This window comes from Eumetopias jubatus, unplaced genomic scaffold (assembly GCF_037043125.1).
Source record: "Eumetopias jubatus isolate StellerSeaLion01/CBP00866 unplaced genomic scaffold, mEumJub1_p1.0 scaffold_1, whole genome shotgun sequence".
In the NCBI taxonomy this organism is placed as follows: domain Eukaryota; kingdom Metazoa; phylum Chordata; class Mammalia; order Carnivora; family Otariidae; genus Eumetopias; species Eumetopias jubatus.
In genome coordinates this window covers 148,849,507-148,867,458 of record NW_028274807.1, presented here as the reverse complement: position 1 = coordinate 148,867,458, position 17,952 = coordinate 148,849,507, and the positions used below count along the sequence as shown (strand labels likewise).

Below are 17,952 nucleotides of genomic sequence, written 5' to 3'. Positions count from 1 at the left end.
TTACTGGGTACCCAATTAGCTAATAATATCTATGTTTCCAGCTGCAAGTGACAGACTCAAAGCAACTTACACAATAAGAAAATGTAACTTAGGAAGTTTGAAAATAAAACAGAAGGACGAATTATGACATGAAGATCAGTCTGTTCCCCCTCTTTCCTCTATCTTCCTCAGTGCTGGCTTTGTCTTAGGCTAGTTCTTCTCATGCTTGCATAATGTTTGCAGTTCTACCAGGAATCATGGTCATAAAAAGGCCCAGAGAAAATAAAAGGACCATTTTTTTTTAGCTCCTCCCTTCTTTTTTTTTAAGAACAAGAAACCTTCTCACTAGATGCCTCTTTACAACTTATTGACCAAATTAAGTCACAAACCCCTACGTCAACCATTCACCAACAAAGAGAATACAATTATCTTAGAATAATCACCTGGTATAAAATAGATATTGGGTCATCAGTTAATATGAGCACTATGTGAAAAGGAGGTTTCGTTTCATGCTTTTTATAATTTCCTCAAGTCAAATTCAAATGCAGATTTTTAATATCATAAAACATTAAATGTATAATATTATATTTAGAGTAATTATTACCAGTGAAGTGTTGCAAAAGAAGCTAATACATTTGTGCAGTCCATATATTTAAAAAAAATCGAAGACACTCACCACAAGTTTTCCTATCACCATGATTGACAGAAAGACGACAATGCACAGTGCTTGATTTGTTTCTTGCATACATTCCCACATGTTTTCAATCCATTCCCCACAGAGGATGCGGAATACCACCAGAAAGGAATGGTAGAAATCCCCCATGTGCCACCGTCGTAAACATGGGGCTGTAGGGCCACAGGATGTTTTATTGCTCTTTATAGAATTGAATTTAGAGCCAAAGACCTGCATGCCAACCACTGAGAAAATAAAGACCACAATAGCCAGGACCACGGTCAGGTTTCCCAGGGCTCCAACGGAGTGGCCAATTATCTTTATCAGTATGTTTAAAGTTGGCCAGGATTTGGCTAACTTGAAGACTCTCAGCTGTAAAAACAGACAATAAGCAAAAATGGAAGAAAAACCAGTTAAAGACAAATTCCATCTCCTCAGCTATATAGTAAATGACATGCTCCCAAACCACAGCATTTGTGATTTTCAAAAATCTTTTCAAAGTCAAATCCATCCTAAACATATTCATCAACTCCCTGGCCCATGATAACAACTATATCTACTTTTTTGTTTTAAAAATGGAAATATTTTGTTCTAATTTTTGCTAAATGATAAAGACTTTGGAGTCATGATGATGGAATTAAGCATACGTGTTTACTGCATAAAGTGAATGTTTTGGAATCCTATATAATATACCAAGGGTCAAAAAACTATGGCCCAAGGGCCAAATCCAGCCCATTGCCTGTTTTTGTATGTCCTGAGGGGTAAGAATGTTTTACACTTTTAAATGGTTGAAAAATAATCGAAAGAAGGGTATTTCATCACACGTGAAAATTGTATGAAGTTCAAATTTTTGCATCTGTAAATAAAGTTCTATTGGAACACAGCCACACCCATTTGTTCTCAAATGTCTATGGCTACTTCCGTGCTACAACACCAGAGTTGAGTGATTTCAACAGAGACCATACAGCTTGTAAGACTGCAAATATTTTACCATCTGACCTTTTATAGAAAAAAAACTGCATTATATAATTCAGGTCATAAGTCTGAATCTGAACTTTCTAACAATGATAAGAGAAATATAGTGTTTTATACCCAGGAGAGAAAAAGCAATCAGCTACTCAAAACACACACACATACTTTCTTCAAAAAGAAGTTTTGTCCATGGAATTTTACAGACCCTGTGTGAGACAGCACAACAACTAGTTTCATAGGTTATTTCTTCTATTAGCTTCCAGCGTAAACCAATTGTTTCACTCCAAAGTACAATGGTGTTAAGTATCAACTCTTTGGGGGAGATACTGCAGGTCAGTAAGACTTATGGCCCAAGAGAGGGAACAGCACTGTGTCCTCAGAAGGGAGCTTGGGGCACCTCAGGGAGAAATCACGGTTCTGTTATACACAGACAATGCCACAGAGTTCCTCCCCTCAGAGCATGGCTGTAATAAGCCTAAACAATCATGAAGCAAATGTAATTTTGCTCACCTGAGTGCCAATGAAACTTTAGGAGAGCAACTTAATAATGTCTGACTTTGAGCAGTGTGATCGCCTAACATATCCCAAGTATAAAATGTATGTTTAGGTAACTGAAACAAATGTTGTACTCTGTAGGCTTAGAAATCTTATCCCTGCCAAAAGAAAAAGTAAATCTCTGAAAGGACACCAAAGGTCATCTTTTATGGCTTCCCAATCCCCCTGTCACATGTGGTTTCCCTGTAGCTTTCCATCTCTACCTCTCATGGGGTTTGTCACACACTCTACTTTGCCTCATTTCTGGCCCTGTCTCGTCTCATCTCTAGATGGCAAACTCCTTGAAGACAGTACTTTCCTCATCTTTGAGTGCTCCTTCAGGTCAGCTCCTCTCAAGTGCCTCTGCAAAGGTCACCAGAATGCCTCCATGGTCAGTAGGTGGAGGGCAAAGATGACAGGACAGGAATGTGGCACTGGAAGCAGTGAGGAGGAACCTATTGAGACAGCACCTGCCAGCAGTGCCCGGGCCCCTCCTGGACTCTGCAGTCTTCACGCCCTTGGCAAGCCTAGATGTGAGGGTGCCTGGCTCAGAGCTCAGGGGTAAGTGGTGGGGAAGAGATCATGGGAGGGGGCTACACTAAGCAGGAAGAAGAATCCTGACACCAGAAGATACCATGTTGAGTCAGGTTGCCTAAGGGGTCATCTTGGGATGGGCGAGGCAGGGGTTCAGCTGGGAGGAGACCTCCCAGGACTCCCGAGAGTCTGCAAAACCTGGGTGGGAGGAGGAGCGCAGTTTTGATTCTCAGGTTAAGGTAAGATGAGTTAAAGTTTGATGCAAAATAGCCACTGAACTCAGTTGAGACTCTTATCAATCCTGGCAGCTAAGGTATTCAGTAAAATAAAACAGTAAGGGCCTTACCACTCGTAAGGGACGGAAAAACAGCAGGCTTTTTTTTTTCCCTGCAACTGTACTGTTCATCACATCTGCAAAACTCAGAAGAGCAACAATGCTGTCAAAAATGTTCCAGCCTCGGCGAAAGTAGTTGTAGGGATCAAGCGCAATAATTTTTAGGCACATTTCTGCCATGAAAATGCCAGCGAAAACCTACAGTGAGACAGGGAAGAATGAGAAACGGAAGCTACCCCTCCTTGAAGATACACTTCTAAAAATGGTCCAAGGGAACTGCAAAGGTTACAAAGAAATAAAATGCATTTTTATTTACTTTGCTGCTCTCCCCCCTCCCCATCATAGTGCCCATTACAATATTACCAAGCTCACAGACATCAGGGTGGAGAATAAATATTATTTCCCAAGGCACAACTGGCTTCTTGATAGAGGGCAGAGTGATAGAAAGTATCAAGCAGTTCTTCCTCTAAGTTCCCTTTAAAATGCCAATAAACATTCCCAAATGAGGGGAGGGGCAGGATATATAACAGCTCTGAAAACTGACAATAAATATCCTCCATAAAGCAGAATCAGAAGGAGTTCACCTAACCACTCAATCTCAACACCTTGATCAGAAAAAAAAAAAAAAAAAAAAAAAAAAAACACTTAAAGCGGGCCGAGAGCAAAGAATTGGAAAACACTGCTAGAAACAGGAAAACATCTTTAAGCAACTCAATATATAGGCTTACCCCGTATGATGAATATCTTGGGATAAACCCTAGGTTGGTTAAGGTGGAAAGGAGGGTTAGTGATTTGGAATATAATCCTAAATCCTATAATTCACCCACAGAATGCAGGGTTCATTATTCCAGAACAAAATACCAAAGAATTAAAAGGAAGGGCAAGAGTTAAGAAAGTGCTAAACTATGTGATTTCCATGGGCACAAATAAGTGTTTTTGTTTTTGTCTTTGAAACTTAGATAAACACAGGCTTAAAAACATTGCACAATGTTGAATAAATGGTAGCCAAATTCAAAACTAACTCTATCATCAACATCTTTGGAGAAGATAAAACAAAGCATTTCTTCATAGCAAATAGCACATTCTGACAGAGACACACTAAATAGATATGAGAAAACAAGAGTATGAAAACAATCAGGTAATATAAAAAGGTCATCAGTAATAAGACTCTCCTCTATACTTCTGGGAAAGAAAAACAACTCAGAAATGATTTTTACATCTCCATAATAAAAAAAATCTCCTTATTAAAAGTAACAGATGATCCATTTTTATAAATAATTTGATGACTTACTATTCATTTTAAAAATCCCTAAAATAAAGTGACACAAGTTAAAAAAGGATAGGCAAAGACAGATCCAAGATAGAAATCAAGGGGGCAAAGAAAACCCAAAGCTTGTGTCTGTCTTTTCCCTTTAAATATTGCTATCTACCTCTGCCCAGAGCCACGACCAGTGCCTAAAAGCATGCAGTGTTACCTATTGTAGTTAATTGTGCTGCACTGATCCCCGCCCCCTTTTGAGCTCCTCCTCCCTCCTGTCTCCTTCAGGCTTTAGGTGTCTAGCCTTACGGCAAAACCCTACATGCCTTCGAACCACTGGTTTTGCCATCCAATTCAACTGCTACTCATGGCTTCTTGGGAGCTCACTGTACTCCCCTGATTCGAGCAATACTAGTCCCACAGAACTGCACAGGCCAGTTGAATCCTGGTCCACCTGTCAGAGGAGGCAGGTTTGGATGCGTTCTTTGGAACTCAAGGCTCCAAAGCCTCCCTCCACCACTGCTATGGGGGTACAGTAGACGAGATGACTACCACCTTTGTATTGTGTGTTAATTTATTTTTTTAAAGATTTTACTTATTTATTTGAGGGAGAGAGAGAGAGAATGAGCTGGAGGAGGGGCAGAGTGAAAGGGAGAAGCAGACTCCCCGCTGAGCAGGGAGCCCCATGCGGGGCTCTATCCCAGGACTCTGGGATCACGACCTGAGCCAAAGGCAGCGGCTTAACCAACTGAGCCACAGAGGTGCCCCAAGGTAGTGTGTGTTTAGGGAATGAGGTACATGGAATGGAAGCACAGGCTACAAGGCCAGTTCTGCCTGTTTCTCGTCAGTTTTCAGGGGCTGGGGTATAGCTGCTCCCTGTAAACTCAGACACCAACAATGTCCCTGTGCCTCCTTCTGTACCACTTCTGGGGAGAGTGAAGAAGAATGTCACTTAATTATCCAGCTTCTGACTGCAAAATGCAGCTTCACCTCAACACCCAGAACAACTAGTCAGTGGGAAATCTGAGAGGGTGGCTTTTGTCATTTCCCACAGCTGGATCAGCAAATGAAGGGATGGACAGACCACTTTTGCAAACTGGGAAGCCCTGCCTAGGGGCATGACTCTGGGTTCCTTGGGTAGTCTCTGGAACTTATCTAATAACTCCATCTACCAGGAGGTGCTGAAAGATGGGTCTGCTGACTCTGCTGAGGGAGGAACCTGCAGCCACAGCTTTCTGTCTTCAAGGGAAACAACACTGTCAACCCATTTCTGGAATACATCATCAGGAAACAGCTGAATACCATGGCCTGGAGCCCAGAAGATACCAGCCTGTTAGAAGGTACCATGTGTGTTAGGTTCGTCATGCAGCATGAAATCTAATCTGATCCACACACACCTACAGAGCATTTCTTCCCAAGGGCAGTCTGGGGAAAGAAACTTAAGTGCAGACTGTCTGTAAGGAGAACCACTCTGGCCTTGCACTGTGGTCCCGCTGTATCCCTGCACCTCCTGAGAGGGACATGGAACTGAGGGTAACCTCAACCTGATGCATAGAAGCAGCTCTGTGAACCAGCTTCTGATTCAATAGGTATAGTGGGTTAATTAATTAAAAAATACATGCGTATACATTGACTAGAGATCCTCTGCAATGCTAAAAATGATCATCTTTGCTAATAGGACCATAGGAAATGAGTTCTTTGTATTTCTCTTATTTGTACTTTTCCTTATTTTTAAAATTAAAAAAAGCATGTATTGCTTCTTATGTTGAAAAAATAAAATAAAACTTTAAGAATAAATGGTTAGATATTCTGGTAAGATTAACTCATTGGCTAATTAAGGTAGAACATTCAGTGGGTAATTTTTTGTTATTTCTGATATTTGGGAGACTAATTAATGCTCAGCAGGGGGGCGGGGAATGCCTTCTCCAGGAACAATAAATAGAACAGCTCATGGGAAGTCTGCTCTCCTATCTTAGTTTTCCCAATTTAACTGGGACTAAATCCATCCAATGAGAAACATACTGAAGCAGGCTGAAGTCTGGAGGCCCCACTACCACTCCATAAGCTCTGCACAATTCCTCCTGGGAAAGTACGCCTCCCACAGCTGCCAGGCCCTGACCCATCTTTCCAGGGGGAATAATAGCTAGTAATGGCAGTCACATTATTTTGTGACAAATGATGTCATCCATATCACCAGGGGCAATGGGACACATTACCAGGGTCTCTGGATATGGTTAATGTTTTCTTGATCATCATCCCAAATGGCTGAACTTTTAAGATGTCTGCTGGCTTCCTGCTTCCCACTGGATGACTAAAGAGATGCCTTAGCATACCAGAGAGCCAACTTGGTTTTCCATGCGCCCCAGCAGGGCCCATGGAAAATTACTGAACTGGGTAAAAACAAAATCCTAACAGTTATCTTCTCCCTCAATTCTCCTTAATGGGACCAAAGACCTAGGCTAGGTTAGGCCACTCACAACATGTTTAGACTCTGAAAGAATTATAACTCACAGTTTGAAATATTTTTATATTTTAAAAAGCCTAAAGTTACCAAATTCCCTATATGCAACATAGAATCAAAACTCCGGTGCATGTTGTAATGATCCATGGCCAAGAAGATAGTGTTGATGATGATACAGATGGTGATGGCCAGCTCAGTAAATGGGTCAGTCATCACGGTTCTCAGGGCCTTCTTAACGCACACCCACTGGGGGCTACAGTTCCATACGAGGTATTTGGATGCCAGGTTTCCCCCACATGGGAGGCAAGGCTCCTGTGATTTTTCTTGTTCTGGAGAAGGAGAACGTGAAAGAGCAGTTGAGTAGTTAGATCTGAATCCATCCGACTGCTATTGGCCTGAGTGCATTCCTTCCTCCCACTTCCCTAGGGTCTCCTATGAACAACCTGATTAGCCAAGAAGGGCACTGATGGGTGTAGCTGGAAAGTTTTCCCATATGCAACTTCCATGTGGTATAGCCATGTACATCTAGTCTTTATACTTGTATTTAGCATCTGGGAGCTGGGCTGCATGGCTAGAGATACAGATACGGAAGCCAACACTGGATGTGAACCCATGAGAGAGAGAAATATAAGCTCAAGTTATGTTCATTCAAGGCAGACCATGGTGACAGCTGTAACAGAGTCACATAGAGCTACCAGGTCTCAAGGGAAGGAGAGGTATTCAGGCAGGGGCATCTACATGCATTGAAAGAAAATGTCCTCTCCAGCTGGTTGAGTTCAGGCCATAAGGCTGCTGGACCCCTGATTTCCCTGGCACCATTTCAGGGACTCATGCCAGCCAAATGAGTTGATAAAACAGGCTCAAAAGTGTTAAGGATCAATCTGACCCCACCCTTGTAAGGACTTGAGTCCTGCCTTTGAACCCAACCCCTTAGTTGGGTCCTGGTTACCTGCTGTTAATAAGGTCCATCAGATGGTTCCAGCCTATCTACATAGATCTTCCATTGTCCATGCCAGATTCCTAACTCTAACCTCAAATACAACTGTCACCTACTGGAAACTTCTGTGTCTTCTCTTCTTTGGTCACTATCATTGTCACTGCAACCTCATGTGACTGTGACTGCCTGGCCTGATTGGGAGGTCCTGTCTGTACTCTTGGTCCCAAGTCCCATCACAAGGCTAGCCAGTTCGCACCACTACCCAAGGGCCAACTCAGGGTGGGCCCACTTCTTCCGAGTCACTTAGCTCACACGCTCCAATGAGGCACAAGAAGTGACTCTGCAGGAAATACAGGGGGCTTCAGAGGGCTTCTGGGGGAGGAGAATGGAGGGACATCACTGCAGTTCAGCTCTCCCTGGGGCTGGGAGGCAGAGCTTACCCTGCACGGTGATGGTGAGGATGCTGACGGCGCTCAGGGCCCTCTGTCTTTGGAAGGGGTCCCCATGCTCATCGAAGTAATCCACTGACAGATTCTGGGATAGTCGTTTGGTTTGCTCTAGGATGTGTGGCTGTAAGAGAAGGCAGGCATGATGGACCTTCAGAGCAAAGAGGCTGCCTCTCCTCAAAACTTCACAGGCTACTTTGTTTCAATGCCACATGCCTCAAAGACACTTCATATCTTATATAGGTCCACTCACTCCCATTTCATGGCACACTGGAGGTTCAGTTTTTGTCTTTCATATTTAGTAGATAAGTACAATATAGTTTGACCATTCATATTTCTTATGCATGCACATTTTCAGGGTCCCAGCTACAGAAAATTTTCTTTCTCTGTGATTTATTCATTGTCAACAAAGAGCAAGCAAAATTTTATAAAAACGAATGAGCAACAGTTCAGGGTACAAAAGCAATAAAAAGTTGAATTTAGAAACAACGTTTTTGAGTGGCAGAAGTGGGGGATACATTTAGAAGGGTGGACTGGGGCCAGATGGTGAAGTGCCCTGAATGGCCGCCTAAACTGATTTGAAAACAGTCAGTAACTTAAAAAGAACAGCCAAAGTACATACAACAACTTCTATATACTAAACCTCAAGCACTCCTTCAGGCTGTGCCCAGGAGCTTGACTCTCACCTTACCTCCAATTCTAAAGTCTCTGGAGGTGAAAAGACATAAATCTCCAGATACCTAGAAAACTATCCACAATGCCTTATTTCCCCAAAGTTCTGACCAACCAGGGCCCCAGAGGGAACTATCCCTTGTGATAAGCTATTTTAAAGGCAATCTATAGTCTTTCTATAGCAGTTCTCTTTTGGTTTAGGGAAAAGACTTCTTATTAACTGTCTGTTCTTGGTCTTTTGTTTTGTGAAATGAGGAAAAACCCTCAAAATATTAAAAAAACACTTGCAGTTTCTTCAATATGCTATGACCTGACATTAAAGAAGTCTCCAAACCGAGAGATCTGTCCCTGTCATTCCAACAGAGAGCTGCTCACAGCAGTGAATGAGGTCTGTCCACCTACTTCTGCAAAGACTCCCAGACCCCCTTTCCCCACCCCACCCTCAGGTGTGCACAGCCCCCTTCTGACCACTTCACCTCTTCCTTCCATCTCAGGAAAGTGGTTCTAGACCATCTCCATGGTCTGTATCTTCAAAATTTTCCTCTCCTCTGAAGTTTCTCTCCACAATTAAAACATGTTTGAACATCCCCCACCTCATTGATTAAAAAAAGGTGGGGGGGGGCTTTTTTTCCTACCACACATCTCCCCATAGCTTCATTTCTGCATATCCTATGGCCTAACTCAATATCCCTGCTAGTATGCCCCACAGGCATTTCAAACTTGCCACGTTCAAAACTGAACTCTCCTTCTTCCCCACCACCAAGACATGTTCCTTCTCTGTCTCAGTAGACTACCCTCTAGCAAGTTGGCTACCCAAGCCATCAACCGGGCATCTTCCCCACCCCGTACGTCTAGTCGACTGCTGAGTCTTATCTTCTGGAGATCACTGCACCCTGTTATTCTCTCTTCATCCTCCTGCCCTAAGCACAGTTGAAGCCCCTGCGCCTCTTTGATTACTGTCGCAGCTTCTTAATTGGTCGCCTCCAATTCTGTCCTACTCCTGCCCCGTCTCTTCAATGCATCTAGGATTTCAAAACTGTCAATCTGGTTGTCACTCTTTTGCTTAAAACCTTTCAAAACTGCCTAGCCCTTGCTCTCTGAGTAAAGGGTGAAACCCCTGAGCTGGCTTCAAGGCCTTTTGTGATGACCCCATCTTACTGCTATAGTCTCTCACGACCCACCCTCCAGCTTCACCACATACACACATGTGCGTGTGCACACACACTCCCAAGTGTTCCACTGGATCGTGTTCTCCTGCTCTCCTTTGCCTCCAGGCCTTCGTATGTGCTGTTCCCTCTACCTGTGGGACTCCATTCACTTTTTACTAAAGGATGAAACATTAATTCACCCTCTCGGCGCAGACACTGCTTCCAGTCCATGGCTCTTTTCCCACTCCCACAAGTCTGGGTTGGTTGTCTGAAGCAGATGCTGCTGTTGGCTGAATCTGTATGTCCCTGGGTCCTACCTGAGGCTTTCCCTGGCGACTTGATCACCCTCTTCCCTAATGCACTCCAAGTCAAAAAACCCAGGAAAATGATTATGTCCAGAACCCAGCAGTCTGGAACCAGTGATGGAGCAAAGTTGGTGTATTAATACTCTAGTGCCCTCACTCCATGGAGATTAAACTCCAACCACCTTCAGTGGTCACTGGCTTGAAAAGGAACCTTAATTGGCCACCTGCTCTTCCATGTATCCATTCTTCCCTCTCCTCTTGGTGCTTCCTGGGATCACTTCCTGAATAATCTGCTTGTGCTCTAATGTCTCTGGGTTTCCTTTGGAGGGAACCCCCACTAAGACACTGCCTCTCCTCTGCTCTCCCATAGCGATCATCATGTCAGTAATCACACTGAACAGTAACTGCCTCCTTGTCAGTGTGTCTTCATCATTAGTTGTCTGTTTCTTACATCTCATGCATCCCCAGGACCTATCCCAGTGCCAAGCAGATAGAAAACACGGTCAACACTTCAAATAGATGCTTGTAAATAAATGGGTCATTGACTAGATACATGGATGTAGGCAAGTAGGCACAAATGGACAAATGGATAAATGAATAAATGAATGAATGGATCCTTTCAATTAGACCGACAACTTGACCTGTTCCCCTAACAGTACTATAGTATCATTAATTTCTGGGTCAAAACTTGCCTTTTTTGTGGAATCTTCATCAGAATCTGATCCTGGAGGCTGGTCTTTCCCAGAGTCTCTCAAAAGAAAGGACTTTCTTTTCCTTTTACCAAAAAGCTTTCTCTTCTTTGGGGAAAAAGATGATGCTTCAAGGGAATTAAGTGAACTTCTGTCAATTCCCATGGCAACCAGAGCCTTAGAAAGTGAACAAAAGCAATTCATAAACACATTATACCTCCCCATAAAACACTGCAAATGACCCAAACTTCACAAGTGTTCTCTCCTCACTTCTGGAAGCATCATACCATTTAGATTGTTCATCATGTACTTGGAATATGCTAGCTTTGTTATTATTTATCAGAGGCACATATCCTGTTTGTTTATCCACAGAAACTGCAGCCTCAAAAGCAAGGTTAACTCTTTCATATCTCTATCACTAACTCTGAGCACAGAGTCCAGTATGTGCTAGGCACTCAATAAATATTTGTGCCTGATGATGCAGGTATTAAACAGGATGGGCTCCCCACTGACAAATCTCTGTGCAGGATGAGAAAGAGCATAAAACATGTTCCTGAAATCTTAGAATTGGGAAAACGATACCAAGGAAACAATGAGAATGGACTATAAATACGACAGGAATTTCAAGAAGGGAGAGGTGATCTCAGCTATTGTCTTTAATGGTAGAACACCATTACTGCTTTCCCAAACCCTGCCAAGCAAAGGCCCTGAACGCATACATCTCCAGATTCCCGTAAGAAATCCTGGAGCAGAGCCTTAGTTTACATATATGTACATTTTATCCTCTAGCCAGCAGTCTGGGGTCTGTCCTAGAAGGCCCGGATTTCAGAAAATCTAGGGTTCCCGGTTCTTAAGAGCTCTATGCCTGGACTTTGTAGTGAGAGACAGAAGCAGAGCCAGGCTTCACAGGGCTTCAGTTCCCAGAAAAGCACCAGCAGAGAAAGCTCTGAGACCAGGTCTCATGGCCTCTGCAGTTCCCCCCGCCACCCAAGCAGACCCCACTATCTGACACTGCATGCCCCTACCTCCTTCTCCTCCTTCAGCAGCCGCTGGGCTTCCTGGAACATCTTCTCCTTGGCCTCTGTCTCAGCAGCTACATTTCTGTTCTGTTCCTCATAAGCCATGGTGACAACAGCCAGGGTTAAGTTCATCAGGTAGAAAGAGCCCAGGAAGATGACCACCACAAAGAAGAAAACTGAGTAGAGTCCTGAGGTACGCAAGGTCTGCAAAGGACAGAGCACACATTTGCCTCTAAAACCTTTTTCTACAGAGGGGGTACCGTCACCTCAAGCAGACATGATACAGTAGCAATCAGTCCTCCTCCTCGTCTATAGCCTCCCATCACCCAGGGACTCTTGATGCCCATCAGTGAGCAGATGCCATCTCTATATTCCCACTTAAGACATGGTACTGTGTTATGACTTTCTCAAGGGTAGTTGCATTTTAGAATTTAAAAGCCAGGAGAGAAAGGAATGCTTCATGAAAACTGAAGCACTGGTGGTGGAATCCGGAGAGGGCTAACATTTCTAGGAAGAGGAGATGGTTTTTATGTTTCTAACAGACTATCTAAGGTAGAATTTAACAGTACAACTATTGAGGATGATGAACAGATGACAAAGGAGGAGGGCAGATGATAAGTTATGAATAAATCAAAGACAGATGAGTGATAGAGAGTTGGAAGGAGTGGGGGGAAGGGTGGAAGGAGAGAGGCGGAAGAAGAACGAGAGAGAATAATTAGACAACCTGTTGATAAAGCTTCTCCCAGGAATCTTGGGTCATAAGCCGAAACATGGCAAGAAAAGACCAGCCAAAGTTGTCAAAATTGGTATAATTATAGTCAGGATTCCTTTTGGTGTGTGTGCATTGAAAATTTTCAGAACAGGCGCTAGATGGAAACAACGGAATAGAGGAGGAATTACGTTCCCGGCAGGCTGGCTTCCCTCCCACCCCCACCCATCCCAGCCAAGGCACCAGCTCTTCTGAGGGCCACGGGCTCATAAGGGAAAGTCCTGGGTGCAGACTCTTTATACAGGGGCCATGCCCCACCTGCCAAGCCTTCCAGCCTATCCCTTACTGAGGGCACTCACTGACTCTTTTCAGATGGATTGATTAGTAAGCTCATATTAGCAGTTTTTCATTAAAAATTAAGTGCAGTGATACAGTGAACAATTAGTGGTAATAAAGGGCAAGAGAAGCACATATGCACCAGTACACATCTTTTACAATACATATATGGGATTGTTCTTTGACCATTCTCTTGCGCCTTGCTTTTATCATGGAACAATATAGCTTGGAGGTCTTTCCACACAAGCATACAAGGAAGTATTTCTTTTCATGTCTTATAGTTCTATGATTTATTTAATTGCTCTGCTAGTGGTGAAGATTTAGGGTTTCAGTTGTTAACAGTCTTTTGTTCTCATTACCATTTGGGTCTTACTTTACAAACAGTAGATCTCTTGCACATAGGTCTTTGCCCACATCACCAAAGCACACATCCTTAAGTGCATCTACCAGATAATACTAAGGGTAGGTACTTTCTTCATTTTTAATAAATATACCATTTTGATCAAAGTAATACATGCATGTGGTTTAAAAATCATGTGGCACCAAGAGGCTTGTAATGAAAACCATTCCATCATTCTTTAATCATCATTTACACACTGCCAAGTCAACAACTTTCAACTCTTTTATGTCCATATCTTTAAAGATAACATTTATGCTGATATATACCAACTTTAGTCCTTGGTGATTAAGTTCCTGCTAAGATGAAAGTTAGCTCCTCAACATCCCATCCCACTTATCACTACTTATATCCCTCTTTTCAAAAAATACTGTGGCCTGTGTCAATGGCTCTCTGGGGTTGGATACATTTTTTCCTTGGCTCTTGTGTGTTGCTTTTTCCAAGTTTTACTTTCTCATTTTTCTGGAACAAATCTCAAGTGGCTTCTTAAGAAGACTGGGTGATCTTTGCATATGTGAGTATATCTTTATTCTACCTTCACAGCTGATTGATTGTTTGGCCAGAAGTAGAAATCTGGTTTGAAAATAATTTTTCCTTAGAAATATGAAGGCACTGTGTAGTTATCATCCTGTGTCGCTGTTGAGAATTCTGATGCCATTTTGATTTTTGTTCCTTTGTGGGTGACCTTTTTCTCTTTGGTTTTAGAATCTTTTCCCCAAAAGTCCACAATAATGCACTTGGCATGGACCTTCTTCACTCATTGTGTTGGGCCCCTTGTGGGATGCTGAGGGACTTGCATCCTTAAGCTCAGGAAAATTCTCTGTATTGTGGCATTGCTAGTTTTCTCCCTTTTGTTTTTTCTGTGCCCTATTTCAGGAATTTCTAGTCAAAAGTTGGAACTTCTGGTTTGATATTTATTCTCATATTTTCTGTCTCTGTCTTTTGTTGCTACTTTCTGGACTATTTCCTTTACTTGACCTTTTAATTCTATTATTGATATTTTGTAATCATGTTACCAAAAAAAAAAAAATCTCTCTCGCTTAGTGACTATTCGTTTTTCATAATGAGCTACTTTTGTTTTTATGCATACAATATCTCTCTTAATTCCCTGAGGACCCTATTTAAAGTTTTAAAAGTCCTTTTTGGTTCTCTCTGAACTGTTGTTTTGTCCACGGTTCTTATGGCCTGAATTTTTGGGTCTTCCTGAAATTTTTGAGTTGCAATCCTAATCTCCAATGTGATGCTGTTGGGAGGTGGGCCCTGTGGGTAGTGATTAGGGTGGGAGGGTGGAGCCCTCATAATGGGATTTGCACCCTCATAAAAGAGACCCCAGAGAGCTCCCTTTCTGCCATGGGAGGACACAACAGAGAAGACTGCCACCTACAGCCACAAAGAGGGCCCTCATTAGAACCCAACCAAGCTGGTGCCCTTATCTTGGACATCCAGCCTCCGGAACTGTGAGAAATAAGTTTCTGTTATTTATAAGTCACCCAGTCTACAGTATTTTGTATAGCTGCCTGAACTATGACAATGTTCATTTTTCCTGTTTCTTTATCTCGGCTCCCTTTATGCCAAAGACTTTCTTCAGCTATCTGGTGAGCCTGGGCTGTTCAGTCACATTTAATCAGAGGTCCTGACAAGTTGATTGGGAGTTTGCTTGGTGGGCAGAGTAGGACTCAGTGAGTGGTAGGCTTTGCATTAGGGTGACTCAGAAGGAAGACATCCATTGTGCCCTCTTCCCCACCAGACCTCAGTGAAACCCTGTGAAGTCCCAGCGCCCTTATCTTCCAGGAACCTACTGGGGCTGAACCTAACATACTTGATTTATCTTACTTCCTGGTCACCATTCAAGATATTAGCTTGTTTTGTCCAATATCCCTCTGTCTAGATATGCCTTCCTGTCAACATATACAGGTAATTAAGTCTCTCCTCCAGTGGTCCCATCTCGGCAAAAACATCACCAGTCATTCACCCTGGAAGCAAGAGAAACACCTCTAACAGTTTTCTCCCCTCAACACATCCCACCACCCTACCACACATACACTCGTGCACAGTGTACATGTCAACCCCCTTCTTCAAGTCACAATCTTGTTCTTTTGGTCTCCTAAATGTCTTTGGAATTCATCCATCCCTTTCTCATCATCTCCCCTGCACTGCTTTGTGACTTTCATGTGTATCAACCTAGTCTTCTAAGTGGCTGCCTCATCTGCTTTATGCATCCATTCTCCACATAGCATCTGTAGTGACTTTTACAAACAACTAATCTGCTCAGGTCTTGTTTCCTTTGTGATCAATGTCAAAATCCTTGGCACTGATGGGCTACCCCAGGTAGTGTTAGTTCTTGTCTCCTGCCTCTGCTTCACAAGCTGCTGGGCTTCTTACTGCCCCTGAGCTCATGCCTTCAGGCCCAAAGCCTCCCCCCTTACTATTCTATAGACTGAAATTGTTTACTCTGTATCCTCACCTACCAGAAACTCCTACTCATGCTTTAGATCCACATTGTGGTCACCAGTCAGTTGGTTCTCAGGCAAGGAGGCAGCAAGTAAAGGCTGAAAACGAGGCATCAGCCCTGGACAGAGAGCTGCCTATGAAAGTGACCTTAGACCTGCCATCTCCTTGGAAACTACTGTTATGATCAATGGGGAAGGTCATGTACTAGGAGTTGGTCTTCTATAAAACTCCTGAGCTTTGAGACTACACCCAGACTAGAGAGCTATGATTGGTACACAAGCTTAGAGAGATGAGGACATGATAAGGACCAGTTAGAAGCCAAGGCTACTGTGTCTATGTGTCCAAGTGGCCGACCCCACCTTGGATTTTGCCTACAGTAACTGTACCTGCCCGCGTGGGGTAAAGGAAGCACTGTATGTGACAGCTGTTGGTCCCCTCATTAAATGAAAGCACTGTGGATGCAGTGTGTCCTGTTGGAGATCATTTTAGAGAACTCAGTAAACCTTTTATTAGAATAAAGTCTATGATGTCTTGTGAGTTTGACTAAATCTGAACCTATGACCACCCAGGTGGCATTAGAGGACACTTCCCTCATTTTACAGACAGGGTTATACCCTCTGTTCAATTTCTCTCAGTACCTACATCTCTCTCTCAAAACACTCATCACACTTTCAAGGAGTCAAACACACTTTCTCTCCTTCCTGTGAGATGCCAGATTCAAGAGGAAAGTGATCTCTAGTTCATATTTGCATTCTTTGGGGCTAGCACAGAATTTGGCATGCTATTAGCCTTTGATACATATTTGTTATTGAGAAACAAATTTAGCCTATTTTATCAGAGTGACTAGCATATTATCTTAATTTGAAATACACTCATTAAATCATCCCGAATTGAATTTCTCACCACAGAGAGCACTGATACTCTGGAAGAAAGAAGGGTATCCCTAAAGGGCCAGAGAGCTCTGAGTCTCTAGGGTGAATGTGTATGAACACACATACAACTGTATATGAAATTAGAGGCAGTGGTGGTCAACACATGAGCAAACAGAGGAAGACATTCAGATAGTCTTGCATCAGGTCCATGCCACTGGACAGGAAATAAGGACTCCACAGGGCTCTCAGTCATAACGTTCTTCCTACCCTTTGAAAGTCTTGAATACCCATTCCACAAAGTCAAAATATCACATTTTCAGTAGGTTTCTTCAGCTATAAATTCAACACGACTTGGGGGAGAAAGCTGCTCTAAACACTTGGAAATAATTATTATAATATTAATTATAATTAAGTGTATCATCTTACTATTAATTTTTAAATTAATGGATTAATTTTATTATTAATAATTATAATAATGAATTATTAATAACTTAATAATGCATGTCTAAACTTGCCTAAACACATGAAATAATCAGTACTGTTTGCCACATTACCCCAAAAGGTCTACCGGTGCTCTGCTTGGGAGAAAAACGGAGATATGAACCTCTTACCTGTTACCCATCCAGATGCCACACATTCTGAATTCAGAGGAATTTTTCTTTTCAAAGCAACTGTCTGAGAAGGAAAGAATCATAAATTCAGATTAAAAAAACAAACCTGAAAGGAAAGAGAATAGCAAATATGCCAGATTTGCTTGAAACAAATGGTTTGGAATCCTCTGAAATGATCAAAGTGGATGGCCAGAGAGGAACCAGAGCCTAACCCCTCAGGAAGGAGTAAGAGAAAAGGAGGGAAAGGAAGAAGGAAGAAGGAGGGGGAGGAGCAAGCAGCAAGCTCACCACACCCCTGAGGCCCCTCAGTGCATAAAACTACACCAGAGGCCATGCCCTGAGGGAAGTTGGACACAGACTCAGCCCAAGACAGTCATGGAGAGGGCTTAGCCACATGAGATCCCAGACACATGAAATTGCTGTAGGGTTGACTTCAGTGTGGAGAGGATGCAACAGGAAAAGAAGTGATATCATTGGAGAAAATACCCAAGGAGGAGGGCTGGGAAGTTGCTGGACAAATGCAGGCGTTCTGTAGACTTCTGCAAAACATGACAAAGGATCAGGCAGATCCATAGGGGAAGAGATAGGAGCTGACATCACTTGTGTGGATTTGGC

The 17,952-nt window shown here is 42.9% G+C and overlaps 1 protein-coding gene across 2 annotated transcripts in view; it reads right to left on the bottom strand.

The window, feature by feature from the left end:
* The window catches only part of SCN11A (sodium voltage-gated channel alpha subunit 11), an 80,499-nt gene that overhangs the window by 44,550 nt on the left and 17,997 nt on the right, over positions 1–17,952 (bottom strand). For both annotated transcript variants that reach the window (XM_088021405.1, XM_028107110.2), the window contains exons 7-14: positions 17,338–17,401; positions 12,686–12,827; positions 11,968–12,165; positions 10,946–11,119; positions 8,123–8,252; positions 6,836–7,074; positions 3,039–3,224; positions 656–1,024 (exon numbers count right to left, since the gene is read on the bottom strand). In XM_088021405.1, the coding sequence (XP_087877531.1) occupies positions 656–1,024; positions 3,039–3,224; positions 6,836–7,074; positions 8,123–8,252; positions 10,946–11,119; positions 11,968–12,165; positions 12,686–12,827; positions 17,338–17,401 (1,502 nt within the window). The remainder of the gene's footprint in view (positions 1–655; positions 1,025–3,038; positions 3,225–6,835; positions 7,075–8,122; positions 8,253–10,945; positions 11,120–11,967; positions 12,166–12,685; positions 12,828–17,337; positions 17,402–17,952) is intronic.